The sequence below is a fragment of the Suillus subaureus genome (genome assembly GCF_016647635.1).
Source record: "Suillus subaureus strain MN1 chromosome Unknown BJ212scaffold_25, whole genome shotgun sequence".
Classification (NCBI taxonomy): domain Eukaryota; kingdom Fungi; phylum Basidiomycota; class Agaricomycetes; order Boletales; family Suillaceae; genus Suillus; species Suillus subaureus.
Genome location: NW_024538581.1, coordinates 286418 through 311731, shown reverse-complemented (window position 1 = coordinate 311731; position 25314 = coordinate 286418). Strand labels below are relative to the sequence as shown.

Here is a 25314-nt window from a genome sequence, read left to right as displayed (position 1 = left end):
GGACCTATTTCCGGACCCCATATCTGACTCATTCCTGGATCCCCTATCCTGTCCACCCTATGCACATTCTGTCCAGCAAGACATCTGGACTTTACCTCTTTTTGGATTCCAGACTACATCCACCACCTCACATATCTCAGTCCTGTTTCTGCCCTGCCTTCCAGATCCCCAGATCTCCGGACCTCTGGATATTAACTGTACTATCTCTGGACCTATTCCCGCCCTCTATCCGAGATCCTGCACCTATCCCCATTTAGGCATCTCCACCTTTCCGGTTCTTGGTTATCTCTGTTTCCGTCTTGCTGATTGATCCTTGTACTAGTTTCATCTCCAAGTTCATTTACTTATGTTCCGTCTTACTTACCAATGTGTTTCCACATGCTCATACATAGCCTTACTCCTTTGCTTACTGATCCTCTCAGATAGCCTCTAGTATATAACCCCTGTACAACTACAGTAGAGTCCTCAGTCTGAATATCATCTTAGATCCTGTTCTACTTGCCAATCATCTTCTGGACTTCAGTCCATCCGAGTCTCATCCTTTTCCATAAGGCCTAGGGAAGGATTCCCTAGGCCGGAATTCCAGACCTTCGGATTTGTCCCCTATGTCTCTGTCCCAAGTCTAGGGATTGCTTCCCTAGGCTAGAGTCTTGCCTTTCCGGCACTTACCCTCTTTCTGGACTTAGGTCCACTTCCTGTCCCTCTGACTCTACCTTAGGGTAGTCTACCTCTATTTGCTTCTACATCGGATGAAGTCCGATGTAGCCCCTATTCCTTCCGGACCTCTGGACATCCTGTCCTCCGGACCTCCTATCCTTCCATCCTGTTTTCCTGTAGAAGTATTACCTTGCAGTGGGAACTATCCTGAGCATTTCCTGCATTCCTCCAGAACTCTCCTGCGCTCTTCCAGACATTTCCTGTGCTCCTCCGGAAGTCCTCCTGCACTCTCCACCAGAGTAGCCAGCCTCTGGAAGTCCTCTGGACTTTGTTGGACCATCATTGGACTTCCTCTGAAATGAAGGGCACATACTCAGGCAAGGGGCACAGCATATGAGCTGAGGCCAAGCCCCTCTGAGTCAGTCTCTCTCTCCTTTGAGCATGGTTCTTAACACTGGTTGTAAATAGGAGTTCTACAATACAAGCCTAGCTTTATCCGGCAAGACAGATAATGTAGAGTATGTAGATAAAACTTTATCTAGTCTTGTGTTTGACTAGACAAATAGAATAGATTCTGTAGGTAAGTCTCTCTAGTCCTGTGTTTGACTAGATAGAGAATAGAGTTTGTGGGTGAGTCTCTCTAGTCCTATACTTGACTAGACAGAAAATAAAGAATAGGTGCATACTATGCACAGAACTAGGTAGCAAATAATGCTAGATATTCCCCTGCCTTGATATACTAAAGGACTTATCAAAGGGAACTAGGTAGAAGCTGATTGGATCTCCCTGCCTAAATGCAAAGGGGTTAATCCAAGGAAGATGATATGATACAAGAGCAGATGATCCAACAAAGGAATCTGCAGGCACAGATAATATAGCTTGACTTGGTACTTCTAGTCCTCTGAAACTATATGTCAGATGCACACTAGACAGCACAGGTACAGTCAAGAAAAGAATAAATGATCTCAGAGCAAGTAAACCAAATGTACTTGGTCTGCACTTCCTGGCTAACACAAAGAGTGTCAATGTCAGAGAAAGTGGAAGAAGTGGAGGTTCTTTTAAATGATAAAAGAGATTCTTATTTTTTTGTGGGTGGAGAAGTGCTCTCCTTAAATACATGAGATGGGAGAAACTATATAGTACCAAGAAATAAGGTTGGAAAGAGAAATGACATCAGAGTTGCATCATAAATGACCTCATTGTGGAGCAAAGTGGAGCAAAAGTGGAGCCAAGTGGAGCAGGACATTCTAGCATCCAATGACATCACTATGACATCATAGATGGCTTCATAGTATCCAACAGAATATTCCAGAAACTTCTGTGGAGCTATATGACATCATCATGACATCATACCCTGCAGGTACATTTTGTGGAGTCTCTGGGAGGTCAAAGAATCAAGTAGGTAAAGAAATGAAAGAAAAATATGAAGAAAATAAAGTAGAATAAATCATAAGACAGAACAAATCAAAACACTGGCTTTTTAGATAGGGTTTTGGTAGGCTTTTATCTTTTCTCCTTGGTTATTTCTAGTCAAAGTAAATAAGCCAAATGATAGGCAATAACCTAAGCTTTTGTATGACTATCAACTTTGACCAGGTCAATGTATGATTTCTTCATCATATTTGACTTTTCTTCAACACACCATATTTTTTTGCATGATTGGAGCATGCAAAGTGAAATATTGCACTTGAGTCTGCACTCAAAGCACATTTTGTGTAGTCTGAGGACTAAGCTAACAGACTATGGAAATGTGGGATGATATGTCATATACATGTTCTGCATGATTCCCAAATCATGCAGGACAACGAGAGAGAATTCACATCTGCTGAGCGCAGCACCATCATACTTGTCCATGAAAAGATATTTTGCCACAAGGTTCTCCAGGTCAATTACACAACTTACAACTTGTGCCATAATCAAGATTCCCTTAATCCTCAGATAAATGCTGATATCATGCTCCTTGCACACGAGGATGATGGTGATGGCCACCCTTACTGGTATGCTCGAATTCTTGGCATATTCCATGCACTCATTATTCACACTGGCAAGCACTCAAAATCCCGTGAACCCCAGCAAATGGACTTCCTTTGGGTCTGATGGTTCAGCCAAGATCCTGGAACAGAATGGCACCCCTACACTGCTGGTTGGAAGGTGAAGAGGCTTGAACAGGTAGGTTTCATTCTGAATGATGACCCTGGAGCCTTTGGTTTCCTGGACCCACAGCAAGTCATCCATGGAATTCATCTTGTCCCTGCATTTCACTATGGTCACACTGAAGCCCTTCTTCTGCCCTCAATTGCACATCCGACTCACAACAACAATGAAGATTGGACCTTTTTTTATGTTAATATGTAAGTTTTCTCATCTATTAGTGCCACCATGTCTTACCTTAGAATCCCATTAGGTTCGTTGATTGAGATATGATGATGCACTTTTGTGGAGGCGGAGTTGGACACAAATCCACCTGGCAAGCCACTGACTGGTTCTTATCTGACCGTGACAAGTTGGACAAGGGAGGGGAGACCGATGCTGAAGAAGAGTTCAATGATGAGATGGATGATATGAAGATCAAAGATGCAGAGTTTGATTTGGATGAGGGAGAGTTGCGTGGTGATGCTGAGATGGAGGATACCGAGATTGAAGGTGTGGAGCAGCCAGGGCTTGATTCGGATGAGGAGGCAGATGGGGATGAGATAGAAGAATATGGGTATGATGGCATTGAGGAGATTGAAGAAAGTGATGAGGAAAGTGTATCTCAGGCTGGCAGCATCATGCAAATGGCTTAAATTATTTTACGCTAAATGAATGTACATACAAGATGCTTGCCAGGCTGGTAGAGTCATACAAACACCTTGAATTATTTCACCCCAAATTGATGCACATACAATGTCCATAGCAGGTTGGCATTGGAATAGAATAGGTAAATTAGCATATTTGGCCATTAATGATTTTGTCACTTTTGTTGATGGAATTCAAGCTCTATGTCAATTGTCACATGATCCTGCTACATTCATTCAATGACTTTGATTATTCTGAATCACTCACCTCAGGCAGTACTTTTCAGGACCTATAAAGGGTCTAAGAGACCTGGTTTCTATGTTGTGGGAAACTAGTCTCTGAGACCCACCCTCCCACCATCTAATTATAGTTCATGCTCTTGTATTCCTTCACGGGCCTCCAGCACCTCCCTGCGCCCCTCTACTGTAGCCCTCTCAATATCCTAGTACTACTCAATCCACCATTTAATGCTCTTGCATTTCTGGGCACCTCCCTACCCACCCACTTCATGTTGTGATAGGCTAAGTACCATGAGGCACCATGCTGCATCCACAACGATTCCACATGGTCTTAGTATGCACATAATGTTAAATACAGTTTGAGTCTATGTACTAGCATTCTAACATTCGCCCATTCACCACTCCCCAGCAATAATGCATTGTGCAGACCAAATGTCAGTGCCAGCCTCCAGCCGGGGGCTTGGGAGGCATTCTGTCAGTCCCCACAAGTCTCGAGACAAGAGAAAAACTCAAACCTTCGTCATTATCCCTGGCACAGATATCAAACGTTGTGAACTTGCCCTACACATGGAAGCACTTGTCAATGCAAGTTCAACAGAGCCAACCACTACCCCTGCACTCAATTTGACCAGTTCTAACATTGACATGACTATAGACCAATTAAACAATGGTGACGAATGGGTGTATGAATCAGATCATGCTAAACCAGAACTTCAACATCCACCCTTTCTGAATCAGTGCGACAAGACATGATCAATTGAGTCCTAACGCCATATCCTTTCTGACAAGACATCATACAAGCTCTATGGAAATTGGACAGGAGTTATCCCCACCTTAATTGAACCTCTCTTAACTTATCTTGCAAGAACTTTTGGACAACCACTTGAGAAGTTGCATCCTATCATATCTGCATGTGTTACTAGTTCATGCACTCAAAAGCACACAACCATCATTTGCCTCTTCTTTGACCATGTGTGTATCCAGGCTTCTTGTCATTGAGGGCCTAGCTTGACTTAGCTTTAGGATTTGTCTTGACCAATGTCCTGAGCTGCAATTGCTCCACACTCCCACAAGTCCTTATTTGCCATGGTTTATTCCCCACTACACCCATGCAGCCAAGGATGGCAGTGTCTATAGAATTGCTTTCCTTTTATTGAGCACTGTTTGAACATTCATGTGACACAGTAAATGCACTCACAGCTGTGTTGAAAACTCATTATGCTCGCTGAGGGTTCCAATTAACAGACTTGCATGTAAGCATATGCTTCTAATGCTTGTGATAATGCTCACCATGAGTTATAGGGATATGCCATCCAGGAACCCTTCAGAAAGAGTCTTGGAAGTGCAGTTCAGTGGCATGATATCCTCCAGATCGAGGTGGAGCAAAAGATCAAAGGCACAATTCAGCAAGCTCATGACAAGATCCGTGCTGCTTATGAGCCCTCACCTCCCTATCTGTCAACGACCTCTCATAGCCCTCCAACGACCTCTCGTGTCCCTCCAATGACCTCTCACAACCCTCCAATGACCTCTCATGACCCTCAAGCATCTCTCTTACACAGGGAGTGTTGCGCATCGATTCTTGTTGAGTGCTGTCCTGCTTGTTTTGCAGGAGTGATGTATGGCCGAGCACTTGATCAAGGAGGAGATATTCATGTCACTACAGATGGAAACTTTCATCATTGTCACTGGTGCTCAGCTGGTGACTGCCCTTGCTTCTATGAACCATCATACTTCTTACCAAAGATGTATGTCAATTTAGTTGGCTCTCAAATAGTCAAGAAACGGAAGTGCCCTGCTATGACACAGGCACCAAATCTCATACCTAATGAGGTCATTGACCAGTGCAAGAATTCATATGAAGCTGCCAGTGGTGAAAAGCAGAAGGCTGCTATGGGTAGTTTTGATGACACTGGTTTGATGGCACTCATTTGCCGCCATGATATCCCCCTATTCTTTGCAAACATTGATACACCCAGTAAGCAGCAGAAATATGCTGTCACCTTATTAGAACATCTGTTCTCACTTCTTCCTACCAACACAACAGTTGTTACTTTGTATGATGTTGGCTGTGTACTATCTCGTTCACTTTCACAGGTATGCTTTTCAATCATTCATTGTGTATTCGCCTAGTAACAACTTGCAGTATGACATTCTAGACACTTCTATTACTTCATGCCTCCGCTTTGCAATGACAGCTATGCATGCCTATGGACACAAGTGGGGATGCCAGCTTATCTACAATCCCCATATGTGCAGTGGACTCGGTTTCTCAGATGGAGAAGGCACCGAGTGACTTTGGTCATGACTTGTGCATCTGATTAGTATTCAGTGTTCATCATCAGTCAGTACATCTCCTTTTCACACAACTTCACATATTCATTCTGGCATGCTTTAGCATCAGCAACGTCTATGGCTTATAGACCACCAGGCAGCCACCATCAGAGCTGAAATGTGCGCAGACCTCGGTGATTGGGTCAAGTGACAAATTTGTGGCATTAAGACTCAAACAAATGCCATGCAGGACATCCTTGCTACCTGTGGTGTCTCTATCAAAGATCTATGGTCATTGTGGGCTGACCAATGATGTTTGCAACTATCTATTTGTGCTCATAAGTCATACATATTTGCACTTTCATTATTTGCTGACTGGCTTCTTATCAGATGCTCCTGCACATCTCAAAAAAGAACTGGATACAGTTCTTGCTTTACAGGCTGATATGGCCACTTCAGATCAGGCCTTGCAGACCACCCGCACCATGCTTGAAAGGGAGGTAGCATTGGATAACACCATGGTCACTCTTGATGGTTTAGAGAGGGGCCACCAACATTTAATGGAGAAGGTTGAAGTGCTCTATGCTTCACTCAACATTCAGGACAGGTTTCCAGAGCTTCAAGGTGACAATCTGGATTTTGTCCATATCCTTCTGATGGCACGCAACCTCAAGATCAATATATGCAAACATGCAATTGGTAGTTTTTTCGAGTGGGATAAACTGGACAGGGCGGTTGGTGGGGCTCAGCAAGCTTTGGGTAAGACCTAATCAAATCAATCATTTTACTTTCAAACTAATTCCAACATATCAGGCATGAAGCTTCATCAACAAACTCATAAAGCAATAGCAAAGAGACAACCAGCACTGATGACTGCTATTTGTAAGTTCAACTCTTATTGTGAGCACCTAGACAGCCTCTACGACCCTTCATGGGGGATACCACTTCAAACAGCACTTCCAACCAAACTTGTGGATTTGTGCAATGACCAGACCCCAATGGAGGACATCTGGATTACACCCTCTGCAGGAGACATACCATGCTGGTTGAGTGATTTGGATGTGAGAGATGGAATCCACACCCTCCTCAAACATGATTGATGTCAAGAGGAACAGCAGCATCTCAGTATTGAAGCTGACAACCTGTGCTCTTATTTTGGAGATGAGCTCTCTGTTTTAGAGCTCACGCTTTCTTCTGATGCAAGTAAGTGATTCCAGTGCTTCATTCTGCCATTTTCTGACAATCTCAATAGACCAACTGTTGATATTCTTGCTCCAAACCCACTGGGACCACTTTCTTCAGCTACAATCACACTGGGTAAATCCATTTGCTTCTGTAGCTTGCTTTTCTAGTTGTGCTAGAGAAGCTTCAGATGTCATGAAGACACTTATGAGAGGTGCAACCAGTGAAGCCAACCTCAGTTTGATTAATGATGCATTAACACTAGAAATTGATCACCAAGATGATGACATCCCAGACTTCGAAGCAGGGCCATCAGATGTCAACACACATCAAATTGCATTTGCTGATTTCCTTGAAGAGGATGCCACTGCTAATGAAGATACAGAAGATATTGGTGATGTGGGAAAAGCCAGCATTACCATTTGTTGGGCAATTCCAGAGGTACACCGCCATCTTCCATCTTCTTTGCTCTTTTGAAACCATGGATAGATACTTCAAGTTGATGAATCACCTGTGCCCTACAAGGATCTGAGTTTTGCTGTGCAAGGGTCAGGTACAGCTAAGATATGGCCCTCTCAGCATGGCTTCCCAGAACAAGTATTCAATCCAAGGGATATCTCCTTCCTCGGTTCCCCTACTGCACACCTCAATGATGTGTGTCTCAACAGATGTGCAATCTTGCTGCATGACACCTACATGTCCACACATGCTGCACAGCACACTGCCATTCTCTCTACTCACAACCTCCCACATATTTGATACAATGCACCTGATGAGATCCTCTGGCATCAAACTTTGTGGATGTGTTATTGGGAGAAGGAAGTATGGATATTGCCCATTCATCGGCCAGTTCCTGTTGGTCATTGGGTACTCTGTGTTATCCATCATTCCTCCAGGAAATTCTATCTTTTTGACAGTTTAGCTGAGGAGCACCCTTGGCAACATGACATCAAGGCAAGTGCATTATTATAGTATATGCAGGAATACTGATGTTATCCACATAGGCTATTATGACACTTGTGTCTTGTCTACTATCTGTTGCTCATTGACACTACCCTGCAGTATCACTTGATCTTGGAGAATGGGTAGCTCATCCACTTATTGTAAATTTATTTGTTGTGAAGTCTCAGTCCTTACTAACTACATTTTTCCAGCTTGAACCTCAGCAGATGAATGGTTATGACTGCAGAGTTTGGGTGCTAGCTGAGATTATGGCAGTCTTATGAGGTTTTCATCTTACAGGATTGCAAGAGGATGATATGGAGAGCTTCCAACATTCATTATATCACCTCATTCTCAATCTTGACACACTGGAGATGGGAATTATTTAATGAATGTAGTAGTTAAGCAATGACTTTGTTCTGGGTAATTTTTATTTTAATGTCACCCTTGTAGTCTGACAGCCTCTGGAGGCTCTGATAACCGAGAAAATGAGCCTCTCAAAAAAACTGCACGTTTTAAACAGAAATGTTAACTCGTTACTACTGTAGGCATGTGTCCTGGAGACTTGATGCACATCAAACTGAAGTGAAAATGTCTGAATGTAGAGGGTGCCTGCCTTTTCATTAAGTCGGAAGGTGCTACATGTTACCATTTCTGGAAAGCTCTGCTGCCAGTGTGGTGGCATACCTTCAAACTTCAAACTTCAAATTTTCGAGCTTCCTTGAACTTACTAGAATTTTCCTCATTCCAAAGGTTTCTCTCGCACATGGTCTGCACATTATCAATTGATTGTTATCTAGAGCTAGTGCTACTTTCAAACACTGTCTAAGCACTACCTCCTGCAAGACGGCCATGACCAACAGCACATCAAATTCACCCTGCAGCCTCATTGATTCTGCCACACTCACAGATTCACAATCTTTTTCTAGCTTGTTGATGTAGCCATGTCAACAGAGGACACCCTACCCACTGAAGTCTCTGGAGGCTCCTGCCTCAGTGAAGAATGGAAGAACCTCAATGGGATACCTTGTATTATGGGTGGGATGAGGGCACTTACTGGTAAGATTAATCATGACACATTCATCCTATCTAAAAATCATTTCAGCATCACTTGGTGGGATGCTCTGTGGGTGCACAAGTGCTGACTTCCCTTGGAAAACTCTCCCAAAGGAACTAGCTCGCCTTGGGTATGTCCTCACCAATTACCCTGACGATACCTTGATACCTGGCGAGCTGCGCCCCTCTCTCTCTTGCACCAAAGGCATCCACAATCTGAGCCACCACCATCACGTCAATCTCATCAACTACCTCAAGGCAGGCACCCTCACCATCCGAGCAGTGAAGAGCGATGCTGCTCATACATGTCTCACTACCTCAAAGGACCCTGTTATAATTGGAGAAGCCCCCTCAGCTTGCTCTTTGCACTCCCATGGGTGGCGTGCATTTGCTGATGGTCAAATCGACAGAAAGGGTCTTCCTCATCTTAGTTTACCTTCTTCTTTACCTACTTCTTGTCATTGCACCCAAGTTATTGTGGAAATCACATGACCACCTCCTTGTCCAGCTTCTTGAGCAGTTCCAAAACCATCTGCTGTGCATATCAGCGATCTTATCCCACACATCGCTTCTGTCAAGGGGAGACCATCCAGTTCTGAGGACGATGACATGACTGGCAGTGCAAATGATGAGGATGAGGATGAGTTGCAATTTAGTGACAGTGAAAGTCGCCCTGTGAAGTGCCTTAGACATTGATCAAAGTCCATCCTATCATCAAACGTAGATAGCAGATGTACGTAGGTCATACTTTGGGACTAACCTAATTCTGACATTGTGTTGTCTTGGGCACAAAGTAGATTTTCAGCCATGGATTAATGAAATCTTTAGTCACGAAGCCATTTGATACCAAGCCCCCTTTGGAGCCTCCAGAGGTTCACCAATTCACCATCTACACCCTCCTCAGTGGACCTCCATGATGTCTGGTATGTTGTTTGCTTCTAGACCTCCGTTTTTCTAACTTGTTTAGTCTCGAAATTAAGGACTTCCTTCACACACACTTAAATTTTGATATAAGTATGAGGTGTTGTGCCCTCCTTTTTTTTTACCCACCTTTTGGATCTGCAATTCCAGTGAGTATTTTTGTTGCTACATGCCATTTTTTCTGATCTTGCACAAAGGGCATGAAGCTTAATCTATTGGACTACTATTCTGACCCTACTGATGACCAGGCGTCCTCACCTCCCACATACCTTCCTGCATTATCACCTGCTGCTATGGATTCTGAATACATGCAGGGAGGATATGTGCAGGAACAGTTTGGAGGTGGTTGATACAAGGATCTGCCAACAGAACTCACTCCATCAAGACTACGGAGCAAAATCAAGCCCACATCACGCAATATTGGTATTGCAAGGGATGCTGCTATCTGACATCAAGCAGCCTGCACTCCCAGTGACTATACCACTAATACCTTCGCATCTGGTAATTCTTATCAAAGATCTTTTCTCCAGATTTCTGACTTTGTCCTTGCTGCTAGAGTTGATGCACCCCAGCCGTCACAACTCTCCTTTTGTTGAGGCCGTACCTGCTCAACACCCTGTGCAGACTCAAGATCTATTTTCCAGCACATTGGCACCCACTAGCCAGCAGCCACAGCCAGTCATGCCTCAAAATTTGGATGTATTCACCCAGCAGCCCCAGTACAGTGCTCTCAATCAAAACTCCATGGTTCCTTATAACCTTCTCACCATACCATCTGGAGTTTGGCCATTGTGGCCTATGCCATCACCTCTGATGGAACATGAGGCTCCCAGACTCTCCCCTAGCCCACTTGCTTTGTATTTGCAGTTACTGACCTCACCACTTCTCATGCCTACAGTTGTAGGCTCAAGCTCTCAGGAAGGTTCATAGCCCGATATGCATGGGTCAGACAGGTCCTGGAATTGTTCATCCATAGTGTCGGCAAACTCTTTGCCACCTCAAGGAGCTGTTCCAATGATGCATATCATCCCACCAACTCCCCTCAAGTTTTTCGAGCTTTTGGCTCTGCCTTCTGCTGGTGTGCCACATCACCATGCAGTCACATTTAGTCCATCAGCCACTGGAATATCTCAAGTCAGGTCTGATGTTATGATGGATGATGATAATGCTCCCATTGCTGGTCAACATTCATCAGAGATGAACTCTGCACTCAAAGAAGGGTGTGCTGCTTTGGATGCCATTGTTAATGATACCACAAAAAATACAAATATGCTGTCCTACCAGGTAATCAACCTGTGGATGAAGAGTCGAGGTTGAGTGATCAATAGCACCAACTACTGGAATCTTTACACAGGGTACTTCAAGGACCGGATGCACCAGGAACTTGTAAGGCTTGGTGATGGCACTCCTCCTCAGGATGGTTCAATGACACCAAGTAAGTGATTCATTTATACTGTGTGCTTTTAGCTCAGTGTCACATATTGATCTTACAGGCACTGGTGTTTGCCATCAGTGCTATGAGCTCTTCAAGAAAAGCTACCCAGACACTTATCAGGACATCCTTGGTACCTATGGAGAACTCGACATGCTGACAGATAATCAAACCATTGCGCAATGCACTCAATCATTCCAGAAACTTTATAAGAGGGTAGGAAGTATTGTGAGTAATCTCATTCTGATTCTGTAATATTTTCTGATAAGTTGAGTACCTTACCTGTAGCTTGATGGAGCTGCTACTAGGCAAGGGTTCGAGGCTGCCATTGTCATGTGTGGTAACATTGTCAATGAAGATGCATCACTAGGCCATGTTCACACGATGCCCAGCACTGGTGGTGTAAGTGTTACCCTCCTTGAAAGTATTTTATGTATTAACACCTCTGTAGTTTTTTGAAAAGCGCTGCTGAGCTAGTGATGATGCCATCATTGGGCATATCAAAGTGCATGTGTACAATACCACCTCACTGTCTGCTGTGGAGCAGGCTTTCAAGGGCATGGAAGGAGATTAAGAGCAGGTGCCAATAGAGATCCTGGATGTGAGCTCATCTGAGTCAGAGAAGGAGAAGGATGCATTGAAATCACTGAAGGCTGGTCTCATCAAGCAAGTTGGTACATAGCACATCATGTCCCATGGTTTTATGAGGTCCTGACATTTTTTCCTCAGCAGACCTTGGTGGGAAGTTTGCTGACAGACCTTTCCCATGGATCCTGATGCCTAGTTCCCTCACTAACGACCATCTATGCATTGAGGGGTATCCTGCGCACTTGAGTTCGATGCCAGGAGAATCTCATAACATCAATTCATGGAGTAAAGGTGTTGCAGGACTGACACAACATGAAGTCAATGTGCTTGCTCATTTGTTGAAGGCAAAGACAATGCACATTGTTAAGGTAACCAAAACCATAGGAGGTATGTGCTGATACACTCATTAGACCACTTTAGCTCATAATAATTTGACAGGTGCAGTGATAGCCTCCAAGGAGCCTGTCATCATTGGCGAGGCCCCTCCAGCAGACTCTATTTTCCCAAATGCAAGGTGGATGTTTGTTAACAGAACATTTGATTATGGTGACCCTCCACACCTTCAAGCCAGCTCTGCCATTACCAGGAAGAAGAAGCCAAAGGTCCCCATGTCAGCACACACTCAGGATGATGTTATGGGTATTGTGGCCAAAGACACAATGACAACCATCCAGAAAACCAACTTGCATCCCGAGGTACTCATACCTCCTCCATCACGTCCATTTAAGCTTGCAAAGCAACTCCCTACTAAACCAGTGCTGGCTCCCATAGAAATTCTGTCCAGTACAGATGGTGTCGAGAAGCCTGATGAGGAGCCTCTCGACTCATCCAATGGCAAAATCCATAGCAAGGATAATGCTGACTATGGTGATTTTTCACATTCACAGAAACAGAAGCTTGATACCAGAGTTGTATGAGCTATGAAGAAGTGTGTACGATCGATTGGGTTAGAGGAGGAGATGGCCATCGAGAACAAGCCAGGTGCAAAAGCTGCAGGCAAGGCTCATGCCAAAGGAGGGTGCTTGTCTCCTCTCACAGTAGGGTTCTCAGGAGACAAAGAACAGCAACCACAACCTGCTATAGGTAAGTCTTGACAGTTATCTCAGTTCAGTAGTGATCCTGACTGATAATTAAACAGACAATGCAGCAATGCACCTGTGTGATGGATGTCCTGACATTGTGAAAGGTATTTGCTCTACATAAATGTCTGAAGATTTACTAAGATAAGCCCAGTGCAACGTGCACGCCCGGTGACTAAAGGAGGCCAATCTGCTCTTACCAAGACCATGTGTCTCTTGCAAGAAGATGAAGACTCACAGAGTAATAGCAGAGCCATGCAGCCTGAGACACTGGTTGATTGTTCAACCTCTGTGCAAGTCACCAAAGCACCCATTCTTCCAGCAGCACCATCTTCCCCACATAAAACCAAACTTCCTGCTGAACACACAGGTGGTAACAGACAGTCTGACCATGTCCAAGATGTGCCTCCCCCACTACCGCAAAATCTACCACATGCCCCATCTGAGGATATTTGTCCTAGCCCCATCATTTCTAACCTTGATGCACTGGAACCTCACCGTGTTGACCCTCATGGGGCACACAACAATCACTCCCGTGAGCCTCATGATACTTGATACCTTCATGGTGACCTGGGCATTCATCAAGACAGCTCTGCTGCACTCCCTGATGATGATTATCACCCCAGTGATGCACCACGTGGTGCATACATGTACCATGAAGACTTGGGCCAGCATGCATATGCCAGGCAACCACAACCTGGAGGAGAGTACCCTTATCAGAGGAAATATTTGTATTATGGTGACTGTGGTGAACCTTACCCAGGATATGCTTATGCTCCTCACCATGAGAACCCAGGTTATTGTGATGCCAGTGGGAATAGGTGGTCATATTATCATGATGCACGGTACACAGACCATGAACTTCTGGATGACCGTTCGTGTGGACCTTCCCCATCAGACATCTGTGGAGAACACATGCATCCAGCCAGTCACGAAGGTCAAGTTGGCTACCAGTGTGCATATCAGCGCAAGGCTTGGACAGATGGGCATTACGGGAGCAGGAGTCCCATTGCCAATGCAGTGCTGGGATCATCTGAAGGAGGGGCCATTCCAAGGTAAATCCAAGGTGTCTGTTGTCTCGATACTATGCTTTTGTACAATGTTCCAATCGCTTGCTGCATGTAGAAAATACACCATGATTCATGTCCGATTTGGTGTGTGGGATAATCATCAAAAAAAATTGTGCAAAATTACATTTTGGCATATGAATACAAGATGACATATGGTTAGTTGACGTGTTCAACCAGGTTGCTCATGACATGACGCTACTCATACATGGCACACAGAAGTGTTTCCAAAATTAGCGAGATGTTCTCAACCGTTCAACTACTCCACTTGACTACCAACCATTCCCATGATGCCACTGCCACAACCAGTGAGCACAACTTCTTATTGTAAATGCCTCTATGGATCGGTCAGTACCTGCAATGCACTCCCTGAACCTCAGAACAAGATTGCTATGGATAAGCTCTTGGAGGAAGAATTCATCAGCACCATCTTATGGGAAGAAAAATCACTCCCCAAAGATGCCAAGTCTGTTATGGATACCCTTATCTTACAGACTAATTTCACTCCAGCATCTCTCAACAAAATTTACTATTTCAAGTCTGGGCCAGGAGGGAAGAGGGTTAAGAGTGGGTCTATCTTTCAACCTGCTGCATGTTGTGGTGCAAATGCAGAATGGCTGTTCAATAACAGGAATGTCCAGCTGAAGTTGTTGGTAGACTCCAGAAAACAGAAGAAGAAGGTGCAGGTACAGAAGGGACAGGGATGAAAGGCAGGCAGGGTGCAAAAGACACAACCACACGCACAGATGAGCATGGTGTCAGCCACATTGACCAATACAGAAGTGGAGATATCGGATTTGTCTTTCACAACGCCTGAAACTGACAAGAGCTTTGGTGCCAAAGGATATGATAACAAGCACCCCAGCAAGAAGTGGCCTCAGGCATCAGCGACGACAGAGGGCAAGTGGACCCTCCTCTTCAATGTCATGCAAGCTGCCATGCACATGATGTATGAGAAAATTTTCCCCAATCCCTCTGCTGTATTCCCCTTTGATGCCATGAATGTTATTGGTGGCCTGCCGAAGCATATTTGGTCCTCCCAATTCTGTAATACTCCTGTCCCAGACAACACCAATGCGCAGAAGCCAGATGTTATTCTGGTGGATTGCAATCTATGCAACCTCTCATTGTGATGGTCCAATATTATTACATGCGTGGAGCACACAGAAAGCAAACTCAACTCTTCCATACCTTTGTATTATGGTAGCAGCACTAAAGGGTACCTGTTGATATGAGAACAACCTTGGCGCTGGTTTGTCTTGATCTTTACTATTGCCAATAACCTGCTTTGCCTTCACTACTTTGACCACTCAGGTCTGATCATTTCACACCCCATCAATATCCTCGAAAATCCTGTGCATCTTCTCAAGGTTTTAAACACCTTAACACTCGCACACACCAATAACCTTGGGTACGATCCCATGATGCATATGTGCGATCCTGCCTGCAAGGGCTCACATGCCAATCTGTGGGAGAACGCCATAGGCTGGATAGAAAACCATGATAAATCCTATCTATCAATCATGAGTGTGCTTTGGTGAAGCCAAGGTTTCTTTTCTCGTGGCACAATTTGTTATCATGTTCAGACCTCAGATGGGATGGAGTACACACTCAAAGACTGTTGGGTCGCTGAGGACAAGAAAAACCACGAGGTGATCATTCTCAAGATGGTTGAAGGAATCCTGAATGTAGTCAAGCTTGTGGCCCATTGGGGTGTCCTCTACGATGGGGAGCCAGACTGCGCGTATTGTATTCAAGCTTCCCATGGTGTTTATACCTCTGGGTTTATTTGCAGATTCCACCAGTGCCTTCTGTTGACCCCCTGCGAAGAACCACTTGTGTTCTACTCCTTGAAGCTTGAGCTGTTGAGAGCCTTCCATGACTTTGTCTCAGGTGAGTCTTGAGTGTGTTGAAATTGAATCCTGAGACTGACCCATCAGTGTTTAGCTCATAGTTTAATGCTCACAAGTCACATCCTCCATGGAGACTTGAGTCCAAATAATTTTATCATCCATGATGGATAAGGTTATTTTATTGACTTTGATCATGCTCGCATTATTGTGGAAGGTGCCATTAGTGTTCCTTCAGAGGGCACAGTGAGTGATACTTACAATTTTCACAGCATGGCACATGGCTGAGCATGTTATCTGAAGGGTACTAGGCCCTATATGTCAATTCATCTTCTCTGGGAGGGTATTGCAAAGGGTGCAACAATCCAACACACAGCAAGTGATGACCTGGAGTCATTGTTTTTTATCTTCGTTGAATTTGTGACCACCTTCGACAGGCCACATGGCTTCATGAAAGATGAGGGCAGGAGGCCCTTGTGGGTTGATAAATTTGAGACCTCAGGTGCTGATCCCTGGTTGGCAAAGCAGGGATGTGCTTGCACCTTGCAATGACTCATCATTGATGGAAAAAACTACTTCATTTTTCGCACCATTCAGTCAAATCATACAGGAGTGGCATCATCTAATTCTAGCAGCAGCCAGCAACCTGAGCGACCCCCCCATTGGCATAACTCATGCAGCACTTGTGGTGCTCCTGAAAAAATGGATCTCTCAGCTCCCCATGGATGCTCCCACAGAAATTATGGTGCCCATGGCATCATCATCAAGATTGGGACATCCTCCACATGACAACATCCAATCATCCATGGGTGCTTGTCATTCTACGTGCATCCAACAGAGAGTGTCATAGCCCACAAACCCTCCTTGTTCTTCCCACATCCAAATGAGACAACCCTCTTCTTGCATGTCTTTTCTGTGTATGTTTTTCATTGCAATGCATTTTAGTATGATACAGTGTAGTACGCCACGTGTTATATGATAGATACCTTCCTGATCCAAATATCAATGATGGAATGTTTGATAACCATGCCTTCACTGGAGAGGTCCTAGGTACATAGGCAGGCACCACTTTTCTCCTGTTCCCACAGTCTTAGAGACCTCATTTCTTTGTAGAGTGCAAAAGAGCACCACAGAGACAAGAGGAGTAACAGGAGCACCAAGAGCTCCACAGGAGGTGAGAGGTCTCATACTCACATGGGAGGGTATGTCTCACAGACTAGTTGCACTCTACAAAGAAACCAGGTCTCTAAGACCACAAAAGTGGTGCCAAGGGTGGAATCACTTGGTACTTGTCGTCTGTTAAACTTATCCTGCAACACCTACAATGTACAGTTGGCTTCATCTGCACAATCTTAATCATCAACATTGCAGCCCTGCTATTGCTTTTAAATGCTGTCATTTCATGTCTCCATCATGCTGTTGCTCAAAGATGTGGTTCATGCACCACTCCAACCCTTCTGCTCAACATAAATTTACACACTTTAAATTTCAATACCACTTCCACAGGGACTGTCTTGAGTGACTGACTAAGCTAGGAACATCAGCCTGAAATTCATGGAAAAGTATGTGAAGAATAATATACAGGTTCTTCTGAAGATACCCCTCTGTGAGCCCTTTCTCTGTGTCAACAAACAGTGGCTTGGTACCCATTGGGTGGAAAAACTTGTTAATGTGACAGGAGGAGAAATAACCAGGGGAAAGTGGGTGAGCATAGGGATCATCCTTCTTGCCCTCCTGAGTCCTCATCACTGTGTATGCCTGTAAAAACAAGCAGACTGTCAGCATGTTGACCACTACAAGCAAATCAAAATACAGCATTCACCCTCAAGCTTTAAGTGCATTTTTTTCTGATCTCACAGTTCAATAGTGTCATATGCCATTCCAGACTCTCAACTCTAAATCCGCTTCTCTGGATATCCGGATCCAAGATCCGGATCTCAAATGATCTGATCTATCTTTATCTCCCTTCCAGAATCCAAACCCTATATCAGCACCCAACTCCATTTAGACTGCCCCTGTCTCCAGACTCCAGTTAACCATGTTTCCCTTTTGATTATTGATCCATTACATACATTTCATTTCCGGTGTTCATTATTTGTGATCCGTCCTACTTACTAATAGACTCTGCATATGCTTTGTACATAGCCTTTATGTTTGCTGACTGATTCCTATATGATACCTACAGTATATAAACCTCCTGTAACTCTCGGAAATACTCCAGTTCAAATATCATCTTAGTTCCTGCTCATTCCTGTGTCCTCTGGACTTGAGATAAGTCTCTTGTCATATTCTGAGTCTTAGGATTGCATCCTAGACTACATTTCCAACTCTACCTTAAAGGTAGTCCATCCTCTGTTAGTTTCTAGTTCAGACTTCATCCAGATTAGTCTTATCCACTTGCCCAGGTAACATCTGGATGTCCATTGGATTTATCTCACATTTCAGATCCAGACGTCCATTGTCCGCCCTAGTCAAATCCCAGAAACTCCAGATGACTGCTCTAGCCCCTGGAAATTAAGGGCACTTACTCAGGAAAGGGGCACAGCATACAAGCTGAGGCCAAGCCCTTGTGATCCGACCCCCTTGAGCACGTGACCTTAACAAATAGGGATGATGATGATATCTACTTAGGTGAAAGAAGATCTGAACAACCTGAAGTTATACTTACAAGGCTATGAGGCATCTTCAAGTGAGTTTCTTTCCACATGAAACTCCTTTCTTCTTTCCTGACACCAAGCTCCTGAGAGTTTGTTTCTAACTCATTGGATTGTTTATTCCGTTTTGTGTCCTCCAAGTAACCATTGAGCATTCTGCACAGGTTCCTACACAGAACAGCAGCAGTAGAAGTCACAACCTACACCTCAAACCACAATGTGATTTAGTACACAGATTTGGAGTTGCTGTGGACCTTCTTATAACTACAAGGTCAATATGACAAGAGTACTCATTCTGAATGGCCCATGACACTAGCAAATAAATATTCAGAAGAAGTCAAATGTCTGTAACAGCATGCCTTGCAGCAGCTAGCACTTGACTAGAATGGTTGATGCTAAGAGTACTTTTGTTCTAGACTTGGATAAGCAGGTTTCTGTGGCATTGCATTGTTTCAATATCATAAGTCTTATTGGACACTTGACAACTGGCAGTGATGTGCGCCAACAATTGATGCTCAGCTGTGGTCACAATGAATTTTGATTGTTCCACAGTATGTGTCCACAATCTCCCTCATCATGCCAGTCACCGTGGTGATTGATGGTGGCATTATTTGGTCACCATTTTTACACTGTGGGTGCTTTAAGACAATCCACAATTGGCATGTTCACAGCTCACTGTTTAAGGCGTGTTGTGGCCCTACCAGAGGACACTTAAATATCCTCATTGCATTGCTCCTTCACATCACCATCCCCTTCTCTTCATTCTGATCATTACCCTGTCACCAGGCAAGGTTATCCAAAAGTTGATCACTCCTCCATCTTCTTTGGAACTCCATTCCAGCACTTCATCCAATGCGCCCAGCATAATGTCAATGAAACTTTACTCAGATATCCCTCTTCTTCCACACCCTGACTCAGAGTCAGCCTCAGATATTCCTCTTATTCCACACCCTGACTCAAAGTCAGCCTCAGATGTTCCTCTTTCTCATATCCACATATCCAGATCTCAGATCCAACCCTCATCTCATCTCAGATCCACATCTTATCTCCCTCCAACATCTCGTCATCCAATCTGTTCCACTCGTCTGGTCCAGTCCACAACTCATCCAAATCCACAACCAGCGCTTGTCTCCTTTTGGTAACCCCCTAACTCTGGTATTTTGGTTATCTGTATATCCGTCCTGCTCCCTTATCCGCTACCTATGTTTCATTTCCGTTTCATGATTTGTGATCCATTTCTACTTACCAATAGACTATCCACATGCTTCGTACATAGCCTCGGACTCTGCTGATTGATCATTCCATTAGATACCTATAGTATATAACCTCCTGTAACTTTCTGTAGTACCTCAGTTTGAATATCATCTTAGTTCTACTCATTCCTGTCCTCTGGACTTGAGTACCTCTACTCTTGTCACCCTCCAAGACTTAGGATTGATTCCTATAGTCTATCCGTATCCACCTCTGTCCCCGACAGTCCACTACCATTAGTTTCTAGTCTGGACTTGTCCGGATTAGCCTTATGATACTTATCCCTCATCCAGAAGTCATCTGGATCCATTACACTACTCATCCGACCTTCCAGACGCGCTAGTCTTGCCTTCCTGAAATAAGGGGCAATACTTGGGTAAAGGGCACAGTGCATGAGCTGAGGCTGAAGCCCTTCAGATCCAGTTACCCTTTGAGTATGACCTTAACACTCTTCTTCCACACCCTGACTCAGAGTTGGCCAAACCTCTGGCCCCCACTCACACCTTCACCTTCACACACTCTGGTACAGCAGAGGCATCCCAAATTCTTCCAGTGACATGCTCCTATGGTGTTAAGGTTGTACTCAAGGGCTAACTGGATCCGAAGGGCTTCAGCCTCAGCTCATGTGCTGTGCCCCTTACTTGAGTATTGCCCCTTATTTCAGGAAGGCAAGACTAATGTGTCTGGAGGGTCAGATGGGTAGTGTAGTGGATCCAGATGACTTCCAGATGTGGGATAAGTATCATAAGGCTAATCTGGACAAGTCCAGACTAGAAACTAGCAGTAGTGGCTGTCATAGACAGAGGTGGATGCAGATAGACTATAGAAATCAATCCTAAGTCTCAGAGGGTGACAAGAGTAGTGTTACAATGACGGTTGCCCCCTATCTCTTTTCTCTTACTTGTGTATTACATCATGACCACACCCAGCTGTGCCATCATTAGACCCAGGCCCCTCCATCACCATATCTGTATTACAGTACGACCGCCGCATGCTGTTGCTAGCTGACTCATCCCTTATCTCTGACTCATCTTGATGACACATACGTATCGGTCCCTTATCTCTGACTCGTCTTGATGACGCGTACGTATCAGTCCCTTATCTCTGACTCGTCTTAATGACGTATACGTACCTGCCCTAAAGTAGGCTACACCTATATATAAACCGGGTCTTGTACTTAGATAGACTTCACTTTAATCTACTAGGTCTTACCTGAACTATCCTTCGCTTAGGACTCCCAATCCTAAGTCATCTGATAAACTGATATTCGAGCCAGAGACACTCTCTCCGACTTGTCTTAAGAACCTTACATTTGTAAGGACATGATCCGGCTTCAGGCGTGCTCTTATCGAGTACCTGTTGTCGCGCCCATCCTAGTTTGCCGTAACAAGTAGAGATACTCAGGTCCAGAGGACAGGAATGAGCAGAACTAAGTTGATATTTGAACTGAGGTGTTACAGAGATTTACAGGAGGTTATATACTATAGGTATCTAATGGAATGATCAATCAGCAGAGGTCCGAGGCTATGTATGAAGCATATGGATAGTCTATTGGTAAGTAGAAATGGATCACAAATAATGAAATGGAAATGAAGCATAGGTAATGGATCAGTGAGCAGGACAGATATACTGATAACCAAATTACTGGAGTTAGGGGATTACTGAAAGGAGACGAGCACTGGTTGTGGATTTGGATGAGTTGTGGACCGGACCAGACAAGTGGACAGATTGGATGATGAGATGTTGGGGGGGATAAGATGTGGATAGGATTGGAGATAAGATGTGGATTGGATCTGAGATCTGGATATGAGGATATGACATATGGCCCCTTTTGTGTTTGGCATGTTTTGGGCCAGGGTGGGTTCACTATGGCAATGGGAGCTCAAGATGCAGTGTCAAATTGCTTGTTGTGTCTCAAGGTCTTTTGAAGGAACTTGAAGTATATAAGCATCTTTCATTGTCAATGCCATGGACTGAAACCAGCTTCCTCATGGGGCTTGAAATGTCATTTCAGACAAAGGATCAAATATGTCTTGTCATGGTATGTTTTTCTCCCCCTGTGAGCTGTTTGAGTTGTTTGACTCCATTGAACATCTCTAGGACCTCATGGGAGGTGACCTACATGCTTATACATACTCAAAAAACTGTCCACATGAGTCATCATTTTATAAACCTTATGTCTCCACCATATCTCCACCGATTCCCACGGTGTAGGGCTCAAATGAAAGCCCTGAAGCCATACTACAATGTGGTATAAGCATGTCCTTGAGGCATTTGTTCATTCTCACACAATATCATAGATAGTGAAAAATGTCAAAACATGTGGACAGTTTTTTGAGCCACTGTATATGTCGTCATGATATCCCACTCTTTTTTGCTAAAATTGATTCACCTGGCAAGCAGCAGAAGTATGCCATAGCTCTCATTAAGCATCTCTTCTCTCTGTTGCTGCAGCAAGCCACTGTCATCACCCTTTATGATGTTGGTTGCATCCTCTCATGGTCATTATCTCAAGTAAGTGCTTCTTCAATAGATATGCTTTAACCTTATATCTATCTATTTAGTATGATATTCTTCCTAGTTCAGTCACATCACATCTTCGATTCACAACTACGGCTATGCATGCATATGGCCATGAGTGGGCATGTCAACTCGAGTTTAACCCATGGATGTGCACCGGTCTTGGACTCTCAGATGGCGAGGGAACAGAAAGACTGTGGTCAAGGTTTGTTAAATTAATTGGGATTCAAAGGTCATTGTCAGTAAGTCAGTCTAGTTCACTAATAGTGCCAGAGGTGTCTGTGGTTGATAGACCAGCAAGCAGGTGCTATTGGTCTTGAGATGCATGCCAATCTTGGCAATTGGATCAAATGGTGGCTCAAACATGGAGTTAATGGTTAGGGCGCAGCAGTGCAAGAAGTTTTAAGCAATTGCAATATTGAAGCTCAAGACCTTCAAGAACAGTGGGCAGATCAGGAGAAGTCCCAACTGTCTATTCATGCTTGTAAGTCCATGGTCACTACTTGAGGTTTTTACACTAAGATCAACATAATCATTGTTGACAGATGCACCTACACGATTGAAGAAGGAGCTTGATGTTGTCCTAGCTCTGCAGGCAGATCTAGACATGTCAGACAGGGCATTGCAACTGACATATACCATGGTAGAGAAGGGCTCAGCCACTGAAGAAACCTTAGATGCTCTGGAGAGCCTCAAGCACAGTCATGATCATTTGATGACCAAAGTCAAAGTGCTGTATTCCTCACTCAATGTTCACGACAGATTTCCAGAACTACAGGGGGTTGATTTGAATTTTGTTCATACCCTGCTGATGGCATGCGATCTCAAGATAAACATCTGGAAGAGAGCGATAGGAAATTTTTTTCGAATGGGACAAACTCAACCAGGCAGTTGGTAGTGCAAATCAGGCACTTGGTAATGTATAATACTTCTGTTGTGGTGTCTCAGAATATTAACTCATTCTACAAAGTATGAAGCTACATCAACAGACATGTAAGGCCATTGTGAAGCACCAACCAGCCTTGATGACAGCAATTTGCAAATTCAATTCCTATTGCAAACATCTTGAGAGTATCTTCAATCCATCATGGGGTGTCCCACTTCCCACTCCACTCCCTACAAAACTCGCTGATCTTCACAATGATCAGACACTGATGGAGGATGTGTGAATCACCCCATCTGTTGGAGATGTCCCTCATTGGATCAAAGACACTGATGTACAAGATGGCATTCAGGCATTGCTTAAATGAGAACAGTGCTGTGAAGAGCAGCATCACCTTGGGCTTGAAGCAGATAACCTCTGCTGATGGTTTGGAACCAAGCTCACTGTGCTAGAACTTGCCCTCTGTTCTCCTGCAAGTAAGTAATTTCATTTACATTGATGACTGTTACTTATTTCACAAGATTATATATACATATTCCTACTCTAACAATGGTGGGATCACATTTTCCAGCTGCAAACCAAGTGGGTTACCCCACTAGCATCTGCTGTTCATTTCAACAGCAGTGCCAACATGGTGGTCAAACTTGCTACAACACTTTGTGAGAGCATGTCACCATCCCAAGCTGTCATGTTTAGGCTTGCTCCAACATCATTGGCACTCGCAGAACCCTCCCTCAAGGATGATGCTGACAAAGATGTTGCATCTGCATTCAAAGAAGTCACTGAAGAAGCTGTGATGATGGATCTTTTACCTGATGATACTGCTAGTGACAACAATGACAATGAAGCCATGGGGCAACCTGAATTCATGATCATCTGGGAGCTTCCAGAGGTAAGTGTGCAACTCTCCATATGTAGCTGTACTCATTTGATTTCATAGAATCTTCACATAAATCCTTTCAAGGTTCCTCATTGGGAGGAATACAGCATATTACCAGCTTCAGGCTCTCCCCCGACTTGGGTGCAACCAGCCCAAGATGGATTTCCCCACCAAGTGTTTGACCCAAGGGATCAGTCCTTACTGGCACAGCCCACTGCCTGCCCAAACAACATGTGTATCAATGGGTGCACAGCACTGTTATACTCTGAGATACTGATGAGCTTGTGTGTTCATCGTTTTGCTATTCTATCTACCCATGATCTGCCTTGCATCTGATACAATGCATCAGACAATATATTGTGGTGGAATACATCATGGACATCATTCTGGGAGAGAGATATCTGGATCTTACCTATTCATCGCACCTCTCCAGTCAAACACTGGGTATTTTGTGCTATATATATTTCAACTAAAAAACTCCACCTCTTTGACAGCCTGGCTGAATGTCAGCCATGGAAGACCAATGTTAAAGTCAGTGATCATTCCAATCATACTCTGTTGAACTAACAATGATAACAGGACATCATGAATCTTATCACCAGATTATTGTCCATTGCTCACCAATGGCATGGCTTAGATAATATTGATCTTAAAGGCTGGGTCACCTGGCCAGTAACAGTTAATCCCCTGCAAACAAATGGCTACAACTGTGGACTCTGGGTCTTAGCAGCACTTGGGGCTGTCCTGTGGGGAGCTCATAGACCAGGCATGCACAAGGAAGACATGATAGCTTTTAGACACTATTTACACACACTTGTAGTAAAGATACCTATGTCATGATATCTATACATACTTGCCTACAACCCTTCCAGTAACAAGAAGATGTTGAGCACCAGCACAGGAACTTGAGACAAAGAACAAGTAAGATTCTGTGTGAATATCATGTAATTATAAGATGATGACAATGATAATTGAAAACCTACTTGATTCACAAAACCATCTACAACCCTCTCAGCAATGGGCAAAGATGGCATACCAGAATATGATACACCACTGCGTGA

At 44.1% G+C, this 25314-nt stretch overlaps 2 protein-coding genes across 2 annotated transcripts; both read left to right on the top strand.

Annotated features, from left to right (window-relative positions):
• Positions 1-4451: 4451 nt before the first annotated feature.
• BJ212DRAFT_1276019 (uncharacterized protein) lies at positions 4452-4673 on the top strand (the record flags this gene model as incomplete). Its single annotated transcript, XM_041331255.1, has 1 exon — positions 4452-4673. A coding segment is annotated over one exon (222 nt), but the record flags the coding sequence as incomplete, so codon positions are not given.
• Positions 4674-11381: 6708 nt separating this feature from the next.
• On the top strand, positions 11382-11736 carry BJ212DRAFT_1276322 (uncharacterized protein; the record flags this gene model as incomplete). Its single annotated transcript, XM_041331273.1, has 2 exons — positions 11382-11469; positions 11543-11736. Coding segments are annotated over 2 exons (282 nt in total), but the record flags the coding sequence as incomplete, so codon positions are not given.
• Positions 11737-25314: the final 13578 nt, after the last annotated feature.